Source organism: Siphateles boraxobius, unplaced genomic scaffold (assembly GCF_051911475.1).
Source record: "Siphateles boraxobius isolate OS27281-9 unplaced genomic scaffold, OSU_SipBor_1 41, whole genome shotgun sequence".
NCBI classification, from domain to species: Eukaryota; Metazoa; Chordata; class Actinopteri; order Cypriniformes; family Leuciscidae; genus Siphateles; species Siphateles boraxobius.
Window position 1 is genome coordinate 23,093,271 of NW_027509042.1, and position 17,431 is coordinate 23,110,701.

The 17,431-nt window shown below is 36.0% G+C and overlaps 2 protein-coding genes across 3 annotated transcripts; one reads left to right on the forward strand and one right to left on the reverse strand.

Moving 5' to 3' along the window:
* Window positions 1-11: 11 nt before the first annotated feature.
* Window positions 12-1,897, reverse strand: LOC143707230 (uncharacterized). 2 transcript variants are annotated; one of them, XM_077199967.1, is made up of 4 exons: window positions 1,741-1,894; window positions 1,537-1,630; window positions 971-1,058; window positions 12-628 (listed from the first exon to the last, which is right to left on the reverse strand). In XM_077199967.1, exons 1-4 carry the CDS (start codon window positions 1,766-1,768, stop codon window positions 299-301), a joined length of 540 nt encoding a protein of 179 aa, XP_077056082.1. In that variant the 5' UTR covers window positions 1,769-1,894; the 3' UTR covers window positions 12-298. The 2 variants fall into 2 exon arrangements, with proteins under 2 accessions (XP_077056082.1, XP_077056083.1); XM_077199968.1 differs by lacking the exon at window positions 1,537-1,630 and having other exon boundaries at window positions 1,741-1,897.
* A 357-nt stretch (window positions 1,898-2,254) lies between these two features.
* Window positions 2,255-15,667, forward strand: cfap52 (cilia and flagella associated protein 52). Its single transcript, XM_077199026.1, has 14 exons — window positions 2,255-2,394; window positions 2,518-2,717; window positions 2,853-2,989; window positions 3,231-3,359; window positions 4,673-4,772; window positions 4,921-5,037; window positions 5,339-5,439; window positions 5,585-5,755; window positions 5,882-6,030; window positions 7,918-8,063; window positions 9,241-9,392; window positions 11,832-11,934; window positions 13,259-13,370; window positions 13,678-15,667. Exons 1-14 carry the CDS (start codon window positions 2,334-2,336, stop codon window positions 13,851-13,853), a joined length of 1,854 nt encoding a protein of 617 aa, XP_077055141.1. The 5' UTR covers window positions 2,255-2,333; the 3' UTR covers window positions 13,854-15,667.
* Window positions 15,668-17,431: the final 1,764 nt, after the last annotated feature.

Here is a 17,431-nt window from a genome sequence, read left to right on the forward strand (position 1 = left end):
ATGAAGGTGGGTAAATGATGACAGAATTTTTATTTTATTTTCAAGAGAACTAACACTTTATTGTTAATGATCTAATCAACCAGTCCCCTAACAAACTATTGAAGAAACTTATTTGCAAAGAATACACAAACAAAATGCATCTATATTTGCAATGACAGAACCACCAATGTATTGAGTAAAGTATAATATAACTTATGAACTAGTCAACTGTTAACCAAAATTTAAGTTCTATCACTTGCAACAATAATAATATGAAAACAACACCCTGCCCAAGGTATTTTTCTTTTCTTTTACACATTTACATCTTATCAACAATTCTCTCCAGCAGGTTTAGTAACTTTTCCTCTCTTTCCTCTGCTCTCCTCTCCCTGGCCTCAGACCTCTCTGCCTCTCTCTCCAGGAACTCCAAAACTGGATCCTTATGCTGCCTTGTTGGTGGTAAGGGGCTAAACCCTGGGTCGCTCTCATCTGTTTCAAGCAGCTCAGTGGAACAATAATTAGGGGATGCTGAAGAAATCAGAGATAGCCTCCAACCAATTGCTTCATTCATCAGCTCAAACCATTTCCAGTTTATTGCAACTGTGTCCCCTGACTTGGTCTCCACACCTGATGGTGACTGCTTCAGTTCCTACAAATATTTTGGACAATGATATAAGTGACTCATCTCAGACCTCATGTAATGAAATAACACAGTCACTAGTGTCTGCTCCAAAATAGAAAAATCAGCATGAACAGCAGTCAATAAGAATTGTGTGGGTATTTCATAAATTTATAGCCTATACTGTCAACATCAAACCTGACATGACACAACTTTACAAGCACAAAATCTATTTAACAAATATTAAACTGCATGTCATCAGTATGCCTAATACTAATTATGGTGTTGGCCTTGGAATAAGTACACAAATTACTAAAATAAAACAGTGCATGATTTGCAGTTTTATGTTTGATACTAATGCAAAAGACAAACCTTAAACTTTTTTGTAAGGTTTTTCCACTTCTTCCGAGCCCTTGCTGTGCTGACTTTATCAGCAAGACCCATCTCTTTAAGAATTGTTCTGAAAAACAAACATTTCACCATTCATATATTCACACCTCAAAGAATGATAAAAGTAAAATAAAAAATAAAATAAAATAAAAAATCAGTTTGTGCTAATTTGTTTAAAAATATCCATCTACAATGTAAGCTGCAGTTAAATGGCATTTAACTTAGGTTAACTTTATAAAAAAAAACAGCATTGCCTACGTTTGAAAACATATCCGCAAAATACAAATAAAATCTTTCCATAACAAACTATTCTTTCCCATACAGTAACTTACTGTGTGCTCTGTTATGTGTTAACGTTATAGAAGTAAAATTGCAATTTATATATCAATAGCTGAAATGAGGAGTGGTAACGTAACGTTACTCCCACTTCGATCGAGGGAGAGAGACTAATAAAACAAATAGGCTAATTATTGGATAATCACCTAAAGTTATTGTTGTAATAAACTGATTGCGGTGACTAAACCATATTGTAATAAAGATAGACTTACTCCCATCCAAGTCGGGCTGCATTTCTTTTGCCAGAAAACATGTAATCCTTCTCTGCCCTAAGGCGAATAAGCTTATCCACATCTTCGTCTGTCCCTGCGGTAGTCATTTGAAACTTAGCTAATTGAGTTTTCAAAACTATGTTGAAATCTATCAAATAAACCTGAATTAAACAATTTAAATCAATCAATTAAAAAGGAACTTACATCCGTATCGATCTGTCGTGGACGCCATCTTGTGTCGAGACGCGGGAATTCATTCGAGGCATTTCGGACATAAGAATCGGTTCAGCGCAGATTTTGCTGATTTTCGGCTCCGTATGCTTTCGAATCGCTCTCACGATACTTTGATGTCATACACACCGATCGGTCTCCTCAGCGCCGCTTCATGTCGAACACAACTAAAAACAATAACGTTAGACTGTAAAAAAAGAAAAAAAACCTTTACAAGGCCTCCCTCCCACTCTCTTTGCTCCCACCTACAGTGGCCGACAGTTAATGTAAATGACTCATGATCCGACTAAACCAAATCGCTTAAATTATTTAGACATCCTAATTAATAATTAAAAAACGCTGCAACACTACATCAGGATATCTGAGTTTCTCTTTAATCTGAACAGTTAGCGTAAGGAGAGTTAACTTCACTGAATCGATTCATTTGAAATGAACTCTCACAACTCTCTTAATGCTACCGAGCAACGAGTCCAAACACAGCGAGCCACTGTTGCCTAGATACTTGTGTTTGGCTCCCGAAGCCAGCAGCCTTTTCAACACATCCAAAGCTGCAAGTTATATCAACTATGGCAGAAGACACGCAAGAAGTACCTCAGCTCGCATTAGAGGCTGTTATTGGGTTTAATGGTAAGGTGAACTGTGAACAATCTCTCATTTGATTGTTTGGTCTTTAAAATTTAAACAATACTCTCTCGGTTTCTAAGATGAAAGTAATTCAACGGTATCAAAGCATCTACATTGTTTATACAGGGCATGTGTTTTCTGGACTCAAAGTGCATCCAGACAGAGAACATATTATTTATCCTCTTGGCTGCACTGTTATAATTAAAAGTCTGAGAAGTGGAAAACAGGATTTCCTTCATGGCCACACGAACAACGTCTCTTGCATTTCTGTGTCTAAAAGTGGGCGCTATCTTGCATCTGGTCAGGTCACTTTCATGGGCTTTAAGGTGAGCTGGAGCAATAAAAGTAGGAAAACTCAATTTATACACGGCTTAATAACATCATATATACTGGCAGATGCTTTGTTTTACTGGAAGACAGGGCTCCCTTAGTAGTCTATTGATTCTTATTTCTCACTACAGGCTGATGTTATTATCTGGGACTATGAGAAGAAGGAGATTTATGCTCGCCTTGTGCTCCATAAAGCTAAAGTTGAAGATCTTAGCTTCTCCCATAATGACAAGTATCTGGTATCTCTGGGTGGACAGGATGATGCCAGGTAAACTTTCTATTGCAGTAATCTTAAATTGATTTTTCCATTGCATATTTTGGTTGGTTTCTCACCTCTCTTTGTGTGTTTTAATTAGGCATTATAATATATATGTATGTCTGTGTATATATATATATATATATATATATATATATATATATATTTATTTATTTATTTATTTATTTTGTATTAATTAATCTAGATGTACATTAGAAAGTCCTTTCTTAGCGTGTTTACGTTATGGTTGTAGTATCGTGGTGTGGAACATCGAGAGTAAGGAGGCTATATGTGGCAGTCCTGCTTCAGCACAGAGTGCTGGTCACTGCTTCACCATAGAGTTCACCAACCTGAATGATGAAATCTTTGTCTCTGCTGGAAGGTAAATCCAATTTTGTGAGACCTTTTTAGTTTAATGATGCACACTTAATCTCACATTAAATGATTTCTGAACGATCATATAATTCATATAGGCCTATATGAAACATTTTTAATGTTTCTTATGCTCATCAAGTCTGCATTTATTTGATCAAAAATACTGAAAAAAATTGTGAAATTATATTACAATTTAAAACAATGGTTTTCTATTTTAATATACTTTAAAATATAGCCTAATTTATTTCTAATGCAAAACTGAATTTTCATCAGCCATTACACCAGTCTTCAGTCACATGATCCTTCAGAAATCATTTTGATATGCTGATTTGATACTCAGTTATTATCAATGTTGGAAACAGTTGTGCTGCTTGATATTGTTTTTGGAACCTGTGATACTTTTTTTCAGGATTCATTGATTAATAAAAAGTTAAAAAGAGCAGCATTTATTTAAAATAGAAATCTTTTCTAACAATTTAAGTCTTTACTATACATTTAACAAATCCTTACTGAATAAAAGTATTAATTTCTTTCAAAAAAAGAAAGAAAAAAATTACTGACCCTAAACTTTTGAACGGTAGTGTACATTTTTACAAAATATTTCTATTTCAAATAAATGCTGTTTTTTAAAAAAAATTTATTCATCAAAGAATCCTGGAAAAAGTATAATAGGTTATGAAAAAAATATTAAGCAGCACTTTTGTTTCCAACATTTATAATAAAGCAGCATATTCAAATGATTTCTGAAGATCATGTGACTGAAGACTGGAGTAATGGCTGATGAAAATTCTGCTTTGCACCACAGAAACAAATTATATTTTAAAGTATATCAAAATAGACAACCATTATTTTAAATTGTAATAATATTTCACAATATTACTGTTTTCTTCTGTATTTTTTCAAATAAATCCAGGCTTGATAAGCATAAGAGACTTCTTTCAAAAACATTAAAAATAATAATGTTGGTACACACACACACACTTAATGTCACATTAAATCATGAGATTGTTGTGCATACAAAAATCTTATTTGATTATTAAAATTAAAACCAAAAAGAACATTTGAAATGCAAACTAATAGTTCCTATACTGGCACACCAAAGCAAAAGATACAAGTAAGCGTATTATTTGGTGAAGAGTCTAACATGCCTTTTGCACAATTATGTAATTTATATATTTATATAATATTCTGTAGTCAGAAATCAGTTGAGCACTATATACTACAGATTGATATAGTGTGTGTGTGAAAAAAAGTGCTTATCGCTTTCTGCACATGTTAATTTAGAGTGTTTTCATGTTTGTTGTGTTTTTTCCCCCCAAGTGGAACTCTACGTGTGTGGGAGCTGGATTTACCCAACAGAAAGATCCGGCCCACAGAATGTCAGACTGGACAGCTTAAGAGAATTGTCAAATGCCTGGAGGTGAGTGAGAATCACGGCTTCTGCCGGTTCTTGTTCTCTCTTCTTCTTGTTTACCTACTCATTCCAAAGGTGGTTTTCAAAAATTTTTGTATGGCTAAAACTGGTATATAAAACATAACTGAACGTAAAGTGTTTTTCTGCCTTGCAGATCCCAAATGATGATAATTATTTCTACTGTGGAACTACAAGTGGGGATATTCTGAAAGTGAACCTGAAGACTAGGTTGCTCAACAGCTGTGGACCTGTAAAACAAAAGTTCAGCAAGGTGAACCTACTAATTTAGATTTTTCGAGCACAGCGAGCAGCTAAGAATTATTGTTTTTGAAGGTGCCTGTTTATACATTAGATGCATGACTTCTGAAAAAAATGCACTGATGCACGTTATGTGAATTGTTTTCAAAATAATGCACTGTAAAAATGTAATTATCTCGTTGACTACTACTATTATTTATTGCACTACACAGTCCAAGAAACACGATTAAACAGGGACGCAAAAAACAAGCTGAACAACTAGTTTGAACAAAAAAAATGATGATATTTTAAAATGCTTTGTCTTGTTGTCGCAGGGAGTGAACACTCTTAAAGTCTTGAAGACCGGTGATATTTTAGTTGGATCAGGAGATGGGATGTTGACTTTGTGCTCAGGAGGGAATTTCAAAACCATAAAGTCTGTAACAACCTTGGTTTTTTCTTCTTTCTTCTTCTCAGTTTTTTTTTCTTTTCTTTTGTACTCTTTGTTTTCCTCATTTGTTATTATTGATTGTTTCTATCTGCCTTCCTCTCATTCAACCACTAATTATGATTTGTGACAGGAATGTTCAGTTGGAGGGAGGGGTGACGTCGGTGGCCCTGCGCGGAGACGGGCATCAGTTTTTCGTCGGAACAGATGCAGCACAGATCTACAGTTTAAGCTATGCTGACTTCAAACCAGAGCTCATTGCTACAAATCATAACAGTTCTGTAAAGGATGTGGCCTTTCCTTTGTGAGTAATACATATGAACACCTCTCTTCTGCCACCAGAGGGAGACAATAGCTTTGTATCGGTGGCCTAAGTAAAATTCATTGACGTCCATCTATTTGTGCAAATCCTCTCTATTACTCTCAACAGTGGGACGTCCGAGCTCTTTGCCACCTGTTCACAGAATGATATAAGAGTGTGGCATGCGGAGTCCTCCAAGGAACTTCTGCGTATCATAGTGCCCAACATAACATGCAACGCTCTGGGCTTTATGCAAGATGGCCGGAGCATCTTCAGTGGTCAGTCTCATACAGGATGACCTGTTGAAATGGTTTGAGGAGCATAGCAATGCTTTTCTATGTTGATGTATTTTCCGTTTGAAACACTTTTTGTACACTCCTTGGCAAAAAAAAAAAAAAACGGCCGAGCCAAAAATGGCAAAATATGTAGTGGTATTTAAATGGTCTTAACCATTTTAATCACAAATCACTGGTCAGGAAATTAGCAAGATTTGCACAACTATACGTCTACATTAATCTGGATTGATTTGAAAAGTTTTTGTTTCAAAACGCTCTCCGTCCACATTAGCATTTTCAAGCATTTTCCAAAAGTTTCTCATCCACACTAAATTATCTCACCATTCACCAATGCGTGCAGGTCACACTCACCATTTTATGTTTGTCTAAAACGCAACTGGTCTCATGTTTTGCCGCAGGACAGCAAATGCGAGTGAATTTTCCGTCATCTTTGCAGGACTGTGATATGAAGAGTGTGCAAAGTAACATATTTTTAGCAACTGTGTAAAAGTAAATAGCACATAACAGGCACAATACTGGTATAAACATAAATATCTATGGGTTCAATATGCGTCACATGACCAAATTACGTCATTGTTTTTAAATACCTCCGTTTTCACAGTCCACACTACAACGCAACAACAGCGTTTTCAAATGTATCCACTTTGGAGAGCATTTTCAAAAAGCTTCGTTTTTGTTGCTAAACCCGTCTCAGTGTGGACAGAATGCCAAAACTGAGAGAAAAAGATGCGTTTTCAAACAAAAACGCTTTAGTGTGGACAAGGTCTCCGTGTTGTTCCACTCAATGTGGATGGCTTGAAACAGTTCATGAGTGAGTAGTTGAAAAATGTCTCCTAGTTCGTTTGAGTTCATTTGTGAGACCAAATATTCACTATTGGCTTCAATCTGGACTCTGACCTGGCCAAAACATGAGCCTGATGGACTTGTTGTCAAGACACATATCGGTTGTCTTTGAAATTTGGGCAGGAGCATTGTCTTGTTGAAAAATAACATCTGATCTGATTCTTCTTTAGATAACTTGCCATTTGTGGGAAGCCAGCCATTCTGCAATATTCTCCTGTACTCCAAAGCATTAAATGACTTTTCACAGTGATTGAGCTCACCAATACCAGCAGCTAAAAAGGCTCCCCACCCCACACAATGACACCTCTTCCTTCATGCTTCACTGTGGTAGAGAACAGAGATGCATTTATTATTATATTATTATGCTTCTCACCAGATTTTCGAAGACACCCTCTGGATCATCACTTTGTTTCATTGTGATTCATCACTCCACACAACTCTGCTGATTCACACTGAATCAAACTTATATTCTGCCAAAAACTTCATTCTGTCTTTGATGTTTTTCTGAGACCGCAATGGCATTTTGCTAATTTCTTGACCAACAATTTGTGGTTAAGACAATTAAAAGCTCAGTGTTTAGCCATTTCTTTAGCCCAGGAGTGTACAAGCTGTAGTAAAAGTACAAGCTGTATCTTAACTAAAGACACAGACAAAACACGATATTACTTGGTATTGCTAGTTTGATGCTGGTTAGATTTATGATTTTAATTTAAATAATATATAATAAATGGATTTTTAACACTGCAAATATTTTATTTTTTATTTGTTTATTTGAATATGATTTATTGGATTATTTACTTTACTTATTTACAGTTTTTGCAGTACACTAGAATACAGATGACTTATAGACATGGACTGAAGTCAATAAACTCCAATAATTAATTCACAGGGTTTTTTTTATCAGTATTTAATAATAAAAAAAGTTTGAATTATGCACAAACGTGCTAATTAATTGACTCATTTAACACGTTTGGAGTTCAGTACAATGCAGTTACAGCTTTCTTTATTCGATAACTGTTTTGACAGCTTGGAACGATGGGAAGATTCGTGTGTTCACTCCAGAGACCGGGAAGCTGAGGCTGATAATTCATAATGCCCACAGTATGGGAGTGACTGCCATAGCAGCAACCAATGACTGCAAGTGGATTGTCAGTGGAGGGGGAGAAGGACAGGTACAGCACATCATAAACTCAGTCTTGAGAGCTGTGCTCATGTTTTAGATTAAACAAATGACATTAAAGGGTTAGTTCACCCAAAAATGAAAATTCTGTCATTAATTAGCAATGTCATTGTAACTTTCAAGGCCCTGAAAGGTAGTAAAGACATCTTTAAAATAGCCCATGTGACTACAGTGGTTCAAATGTAATGTTATGAAGCAACGGCAATACTTTTTGTGCGCAAAAAAACAAACAAAAATAATAACTTTATTTAACAATTTATTCTCTTCTGTGACAGATCTCCTACGCTATTCGCGTAGTAAACAGAGTACAGCGCTTCCGCGTCTACGTCAGAACGCCGGCTCACCATTGGCCAGCTCCTGCATCAGCATGTGTCGTGGTGCTCACGAAAACAGCATCGGACAATAATTAGCCGGCATTCTGGCGTAGAACCCCGAAGCACTGTATTGTGTTTACTACGCAAAAAGCGTAGGAATCTGACACAGAAGAGAAGAAATTGTTGTCGTTATTTTCATTTTTTTGCACACCAAAATATTCTCGTCACTTCATAATTGTACACTATTTTAACAATGCCTTTACTACCTTTCTGGGCCTTGAAAGTTGCAATGACCTTTGCTGTCTATGGAGCGGTCAGAAAGCTCTCGTATTTCAACAAAAATATCTTCATTTGTGTTCCAAAGATGAACGAAGGTCTTACGGGTTTGGAACGATATGATGGTGAGTAATTGATGACATCATTTTCATTTTGGGGTGAACTAACCCTTTAACCCACTTTTTTTAACCCATACATTTTTGTGAAATATTATTTCAAGATTCAATTAATTTCTTTTTTGAGGGGAAAAAAGGCCTGCGGAGTGAAGAGAAACAATTTTAAAATGTATTAAAATAGTTTTTGATCAAATGAACGCAGCCTTGGTGAGCATAGGAGCCTTCTTTCAAAAACATTAAAAAACTTTTAAGACTCCAAAGTTTTGAACGGTAGTGTATGTAGGAAACTAGTTTCCTTGGGAAACAATAAATACACAGTTTAGCTTTAATTATACTACAGTATCTATTTTACAGAGCCATGTAATAATAAGTTGAGATGTTTTGGTTGTTTGTAATCTAAAACATCCTTATAATAAAAGCTGAATAAATGTAATGTAAACCTTGCCATCTCTCTGTAATCAAGGTGCGAGTCTGGGAGATATCCCAGAAATCCTATCGACTCATTGAGACCATGAAGGAGCACAAAGCCACAGTTAACTGTATTAAGATCAAGAGTAATGACAAGGAGTGTGTGACGGCCAGCTCTGATGGAGCCTGCATCATCTGGGACCTGGTGTAAGTTTGAAGAGCATGAGATCATAGATATTTAATCTAGACTGAGAGGTTTTGCCCTCATGTTATTAATCTATGCACAAGCTTGCCATGTGTTGAAAATAGTGCTGTTAAATCGATTAATCACGATTAATTTTATCTAACATAAAATGTTAGTGTTTTTATTATATATATATATGTGTGTGTGTGTGTGTGTGTGTGTGTGTGTGTGTGTGTGTGTGTGTGTGTGTGTGTGTGTGTGTGTGTGTGTGTGTGTGTGCAGTATACTGTATATGCACACACAGAGATATATCCATGTTCATGCAGTCCATGCAGAGGGCCACAAATCTGAGTATCTTGAGATATCTAAAGGGGTCCCCCAGGGGCCTATTTTGGGACCTATTCTGTTCTCTATTTTTATAAATGATTTAGGTAAGGACGTTCAAGCAAAAATACACTTCTATACTGATGACACTCTCATTTATATATATCCTTCCATAGCACAGGCTGTGCAAGAGCTTCAGACTGCATTTCAGTCATTACAAACTGCTCTGCTCAATTTAAAATTGGTTTTAAATCCTCAGAAAACGAAGTTCATGGTCTTCTCAAAAGCTCGCCTACAGTTGCTTGATGATCTTAGCATTTTTACGTCTGATGGTAAACCCATTGAAAGGGTACCCACGTACAAGTACTTGGGTATATGGATAGACGACAAACTTTTATTTAATGTACATATTGCTAATCTAGTTAGGAAGCTCAAAGTGAAGATTGGCTTTTATTTTAGAAATAAATCTAGCTTTACTTTCAACTTGTGGAAGCTACTTTTCTGTCTGTGATTTGATTATGGTGACATATTTTATATGCACGCAGCCTCCTCCATCTTACGGAGCCTTGATTCAGTGTATCATGCATCTCTACGTTTTATTACAAATGCAAAGTCCCTCACTCACCATTGCATTCTTTATGATCTGCTGGGTTGGACATCACTGTCCACCCGCAGAAAACAGCACTGGTATATATTTATATATAAAGCCATGCTAGGTAAACTTCCAGCTTACCTCTGTACTCTTCTCTGTCTCAATGCTGCTAGTTACCAGCTACGCTCCTCCAAGTGGTTGCTTTTTAATGTACCCAGGGTTTTGACAGATCTGGGGAAAACTGCATTTTCATACTATGCACCCTGGGCATGGAATAATTTGCAAAAAGATCTTAAACTGGAAACGTGTATATCAATTGATAAATTTAAGAGCATCATAAAGATTGTGGTAAAGGAGACTTAAGAGTTCTTAAGAGGCTTGGGTTGTTGTTGTTTTTTGAATTTTGTCATGATTGTATGTAGCATTTTTAATATGTTGTGTTTATGTATGGCTGCTACCTTAGCCAGGTCTCTCTTGTAAACGAGATTTTTGATCTCAATGAGACTTCCTTGTAAAATAAAGGTAAAAAAAAAAAAAGTATATATATATATATATATATATATATATATATATATACATACACACACATACATATATTATGTAAACACAAACTTTTATGTTAGATGCCAATAATCGATTTGACAGCACTAGTTGAAAAGTTAAAGGGTTATTTCATCCAGAAATGAAAATTGTGTCATCTGTTACTCAGCATCATCGTTGATGACGTTCCAAACCCATACGCTTTTCATTAATCTTCGGAACACCATAGACCTTAGTCAAGGTGGTGCCATATTTAATTTTTTGACAGGAATGAAAAGGCTATGAGGGATACAATACAGTGCGTTCAATGGATTGTACTGTTGTTTAATAATATACCAGTTGTTCAGCTGACGGAATGTATTCTCGGAAAAAAACAACAACTTTCAGTAGGCAAAAACTCCGCAAAACAGTTGAGTTGTGAAAATTCTGTGATCTAGGACCTTTATATAGTGCGTGCCATTGTAAAGACTGTACATCTATCCCTCACAGCCTTGTTTTCATCTGCGTTAAATTTAATATGGTGACTAAGGTCTATTAAATATATTTTTAATGTCTTTTTAATTTTTAATTTCTGTCCCTCTATTGAAAGTCTGTTCATCCAAAGCTAAAGGAAATGCGGTTGAGGTTCCATTTGCCATTTTTGAGTGCTCTATGTATGTTCGCTGATCAGTGTTTTTATGTGAATAAAAGCCTAAATTAAATCTGTTCATCATAATTTAAAGTGTTTCTGTCTCTTCAGAAGACTTGGATTAAACCACTCGATTCATATGGATTTGTTTGACTGATTATGAACGTTTTGAGGCATACGATATTTGGGTGAATAGACATGAGAGTGAGTAATTGATGACAGAATTTTCATTTTTGGGTGACCTGTCCCTTTAAATAATACACCTTCACATGAACCAAATATTCAGAGTACTGATTTGCTTTGTGAAAAAAAAAAAAACTATCTATTTGATGTCATCTTTAAATGTATCTGTCTGGGTTCTTCTGATTTCCCATTAAGGAGGTTCGTCAGGAATCAAATGGTCTTGTCCAACACCCTGTTCAGTGTTGTATGTTACCACCCTGAGGAATACCAGATCATCACCAGTGGCACTGACAGAAAGGTACAAGACTAGACTGATCTAGACTGATGTATTGACGTGTTTGAGAGAGAGAGAGAGAGCGAGAGAGAGAGAAAGAGAGAGCGAGAGAGAGAGAAAGAGAGAGAGAGAGAGAGAGAGAGAGAGTAGAAAAAAATCAGAGATAGATACTGTGTGCACAACAACTAGCTGACAGAAAGCTCTCCTAGTCTCCTGTGGATGTACTGTAGTATGATCCGCTCATTCTACTCTACGCCAAATAGTCCATCTGCTAGTTTAGGGCACAGCATCAGTGTCCATTTAAAGAGCTTATTAGAATACGTATGGTCGGCTGTGTACATACGTCCATCACACAGAAGCAAAGGAAAGATTGCTATCCTCAGTGCTTTCAGTCATATTTCATCTGTGGAGTGGGGGGTAAAAGTAAAACATTTACATCGTGATGGTGTTATGTTTTATTTAAGGACCTTATATTATTTGCATGTAGCTTAATTTATTATCAACAATGGTACTAAAGGAGAGCGTATAACATTTTGATTAATATGCTGGATAAAGAACAAATGTGTTTTGTTAAAATAGCAGTAATTAATAATACTCCAGACTGTAGCCAAACAAACCAAATGTGACTCCATTGTTGTCCAAACGCAGCCAAAACCAGCACAGTAGGTACAGTACTTGAAAGGACACAATGCTGGGGTCATGCCGGATACCCTGTGCTGGCGCAAAGCCTGCTGGGACAGATCCATCTCAATGAGGCGTACCAGACCTTCTCTGTCTGCTGTGCTATTACCTTTTAAAACTTGATAGAATTGTTCTGTCATACATCTTTTTTCTTTTCTTTTTTTAAATATGTTTTGAACAGCCTCATAAGTATGAAGTTTGATTCATTTTGACAGGATGGTTTAATAAAAGAAAATCATTCGGAATCAGAATTTCTTTCATTTATTTGTTCCGTGTTTAAATGAAAAATCCAATTATCAAAAAAAAGCGAAGCCATATCACAAAAGTGAACATCCCCATTACTGCTGAAATGCAATAAGTAGCCTACTGAAATTAGCTTTATGCGTTGAGTACAGGTTCAGATGCAACAGCGCAAGACAAAGAAGTGAAAGAATTTGCACTATAACAAATTACATCTTGATTTTTCTCTCTGAGTGCATGCTGAGAAATTACATTGTCTTTCTCTATTTTTTTATACTTTTAATTGTTATTCAATCAAATTTATCAGCCATCGTTGTGATATTTTATTTAGTTATTCAACAACCTTATTTATTTGTTTGTTATACCACCATTAAACCATTTAGACCAGGATACGAGATCTTACATGCAATCTTTAACTGTTGAACAGATTGGCTACTGGGAGGTGTATGATGGTTCTGCAATCCGAGAGCTTGAGGGCTCCTTGTCCGGAGCTATAAATGGCATGCACATTTCTGAGGAGGGAAAATATTTTGTGACTGGTAGGTGCCTTCAGTATCTTTTCACACGCTGAGTTATTTTCACCGAGTCATTCTTCTGTCATATGGCGGATGTAACAGTAACAACAGGTGGCACAATAACAATATAAACAGGTATTTATAACGCTGCAGAAAAGCATCATTGGCAAAACAGTTGGATAAATGTCTGCTCGCCAAAGACAATCAGATCCCAGCAGTTATTTTTAAATGAGTTTCACAGTTTGAGTCGATAAGGTGCTAATCCAACATTCCTGTTTTTAGTGCGTATTCATGCTGCTTTCTGCAGTTTAATGTTAAACATCTCTTTCAGGTGGAGATGACAAACTACTGAAGCTCTGGCTCTATTCTGATGGCGAAGTGACCCACGTTGGCATCGGGCACAGTGGAAGCATCACAAATGTGAGGATCTGTCCCAACAGCAGATATATTGTCAGCACCAGTGCCGATGGAGCTGTCCTAAGGTGGAGATACCCACAACCTTCATAGAACCCCTTAACAGTCAATAAGATCATCTAATGCAGTTCAGATATGATGATTATTAGAGAAATATAAATTTGCCTTGCACATATTATAAAGATTTAAAACCCAACAGAATAGATATTAAATTTGCTGTGATATTTTTTAAGAGCAAAAGCAGGCCCTTTGGATTTCAGTTACTATATTTAAACATAATATTACAAATTCATTTGTCACCATAATCTGCGAGAAAACATTATTGTATAATAAAGTATTTTAATGTCATAGATATCCAAAAAGACAAATGGTACCTTCCACTCCTTTTTCTTGCAAATACTTGTAGAACAAATTAGGCTGTGAATTCTAATGAGATTTCTAAGGTACCATTAAACATCAAACTCCAGTCATTTTATTGAAATAAAGCAGCTTAGAGCCCCAGTTTCTGAGGACTTTTTGTGAACTGCACTGTCAGCTAATATATCACCTGAGAATCTCCAGAGAGCTGGCGGGGGAGGTTTGGAGAAGTACAGCAAGGCATGAACCCAGCATTTGGATGTGCCTGTCCCAAATTTCCTCTCACCTGAAGAAGTGTAAATAATGAATATGTTAACCCCTAACAGTAAGGATATTCAACCATATTCAGATAGGATGTTTTTTGGAGGGAGATGAGGGGTGCTCTGCTAACTTGCATGCTTTGGCAATACAAGTGGTTTCGTATGAGGTTTCAAAAGCAATTTAGTTGATATCTAAATAGTAAGTGAAGATACATATCAGAATCTTCAGTATCTACAAGTGAGTATTATGCCATGCTTTACATTGTGACAGTTCATTGGTATAGCCCACTCTACAGACGGCGGGGATCAGACTATCCAGTGACCTTGTTGTTGTTGTTGATAAAAAGAAATAAAGTAGCAAAGTCAGTGGGCGGTCCAATCACAATTGTTCTCAGTAATCATATAACATTATTTATCTGTCTTGCAGGTAAGGTGCCTGATAATAAAGATGCCTATCAAAGGAGAAACATGTACATGTAGTCTGATAAGACTAGGATCATAAATGTTGGTGTTAGATAAGATGAAGTCTGTAAAATCCTGCGCTGAGTTTATTCTTTTTCTGCTCTCCGTCTTCCTTGCTTATAAGCGTAATGGGGTTACAGTTATGAAAATACATGAATATGATTGTAGACATGAAAATAAATCATGGACACACTTTTAAAAGAAAGCAATCAGGGCAACAGTAGGGGACTCTTAATGCTTTACGAAAAGACAGACCACAACTATGGTATAATTGCTTATGAACCTCAGAATATTTATCATAATCAACGTTCATGTCAGTGGTTCACAAACTTTTTTACTCCAAGGCCTTTTACTTTTTTTAATTTGTATTGCAATCTAAAAAAAAAAATCTTCAATATTTTAGAGCTTGATATTACTAGACAACATATTAATTATAAAAATGCCCATGGAGTTTTATGATTGTATTAATTTACATGACATGACAGTAGGATCCCTGGTTCTTCTTATTCCTCTTCTTCTTTAAAAAAAAAGCAAGCTGTTAAGGAGGTGAATTAACATAAGAAACATTTCTATTTTTAGTTGATTTGATATATTTTAATGCTGGAATGTCTTATTTTAAATCATTTAAGTCATCTTGGCCCCTTGATTGAGAGTAACTAGTTTACTCACACACAAGAGTATGTATTTTATTTTTAATGACTAAATGAACACATGAACCTTGGAATATGTATTGTCATCTACATTTACAGGACCAAAATGATTCCAGTTTCAGGAAATCTGAATATATGAGTATGTCCAAATAAAGGTAATTATGGATGATATAATATACATACAGTTGTAAAAAGTCAAGCTAATGATGATACACTTTTGGAACAAGGAAATGTTATTTGTATAAATCATGTGACCTTCGTATTGCCATTCATCATTCAAGGTAATGAAAATGTTTGGGTTAGTTAAAATATTGTCGTAAATTTCAGCAGAATCATTTTAAAGAGTGTTGATTCAGCTTAATGTGGTTACGTGTAACCTATACAAGAATATTCCAATAGCTGTGGACCATTTTTTTTTTAAAGGGGGTCATCGGATGCCCATTTTCCACAAGTTGGTATGATTCTTTGGGGTCTTCATGTACAGTTTGTAACATACTTTGGTTAAAATTCTTCAATGGTTGTGTAAAACAACACCCTTTTACCACCTCAAAAACAGCTCTGTTCACAGCGACCTGTTTCGTTGCATGTCTCTTTAAATGATAATGAGCAACTGCTCACCCCACCCCTCTCTTCCATGGGGCGTGTCTACACAAGACAGTGCTGCCTTGGCAACCTGCATTGGTGGATAGTATACAAATTGCTGAGGGCGGAAATATGCTAATACGGGACAGTCCGTCAGCGGTCATGGGCGGAGCATGAGCAATATGATGTCATTTTGCTCAGAAAATCAAAATGGTTTGATTATTGAGTGTTTAGACTTTTTGAGGATTAAAAAAAGGGGTGAATGGATTTTTTTTTCATTGTATGGTGGTTGTGTCCGCACACTGCAAAGACACATTTATATGCAAACACCATAAGTGAATTTTGCATCCGATGACCCCTTTAAGAAAGACTTCATCGGAATGTGAACATTAACTCCACATTTAAAGTGTGAAAATCAAGTTTTTAATGTTGTTTTTATGTCTTTGCTGTGTTTTAATATGCTTTAAGACAAAAACGATTGCTGAATTTCTCTTTAAAACTGCAGTGAACCTAAAACAGTCTCAAAAACACATTTTGAAATTGCTGTAGTTTCTGATGTCACAAACTACCTTGTAATCAATCGTCAACATGCCGGCGGGCTTTAGCATAATCATTGACTTTGATGTGAAGCAAGGGATTCTCAAGAGAAGCCAGGTTATCCTGGTATATTTTTCTGTTGATATGAAAATCGGGTAGATTTAGCCATGCATGACTCCAAGATGGCAAACGGAAACATGGTCTGTGTACCATAAGCAACACATTATTAGATGTTTGATAACATAGTCAAGCAAAAGGCTAATCATAATAATTAACGTTATGTGTCCGACGTTGTAAAGAGTGATAATATTGTGCAGTTTTTCTCAAGTTGACCGAGTGCTGAGCTGGGGTGAGTGAGTTGAGTACTTAGCATTACCACTATAGTTAAGTCAGTTCACATTTATTTATATTGGGCTTTTTTACAATACAGATTGTTTCAAAGCAGCTTTACAGAGATCGCATATCTCTCGAACCGTTAGTCCGATTTCAAACTTGACTGGTGTTGCTACGGGCACGAGTAAGTGCAGTGCCAAGTTTGAGGTTGTTTGGATTAGAAATACAAAAGATATCGGTAAAAATATCGGTAAAAGAAGCACTGGAAGGTTGTGGTTTAAAAAATAAACATTCTGACATTAGAGGGTTGTGGTTTAAAAATACTGTAAACATTCTGACATAAACACTCGGTCAGCTGAATATTAACCCTCTGGGGTCCTTCATTTCAGAGTCACACTCAGGACCTTCGGGTCCAAATGGGCCGGAGGGGTTGGATTCATATTTATTAAAAGAAAATCATAATTTTTTTTTTACTTGTTTTTTATAATAT

What these genes read in the sequence shown, in the direction of transcription:
- LOC143707230 (XM_077199967.1), bottom strand. Translation starts at nt 1,768, where the DNA reads ATGGCGTCCACGACAGATCGATACGGAT. An exon ending in CACGACAGATCGATACGGAT is followed by an intron (nt 1,631 to 1,740) that starts GTAAGTTCCTTT and finishes TGACTACCGCAG; the next exon opens with GGACAGACGAAGATGTGGAT. An exon ending in GCAGCCCGACTTGGATGGGA is followed by an intron (nt 1,059 to 1,536) that starts GTAAGTCTATCT and finishes TTTGTTTTTCAG; the next exon opens with AACAATTCTTAAAGAGATGG.
- cfap52 (XM_077199026.1), top strand. Translation starts at nt 2,334, where the DNA reads ATGGCAGAAGACACGCAAGAAGTACCTCAGCTCGCATTAGAGGCTGTT. An exon ending in AAGGATGTGGCCTTTCCTTT is followed by an intron (nt 5,756 to 5,881) that starts GTGAGTAATACA and finishes TACTCTCAACAG; the next exon opens with TGGGACGTCCGAGCTCTTTG. An exon ending in CCAGTGGCACTGACAGAAAG is followed by an intron (nt 11,935 to 13,258) that starts GTACAAGACTAG and finishes ACTGTTGAACAG; the next exon opens with ATTGGCTACTGGGAGGTGTA.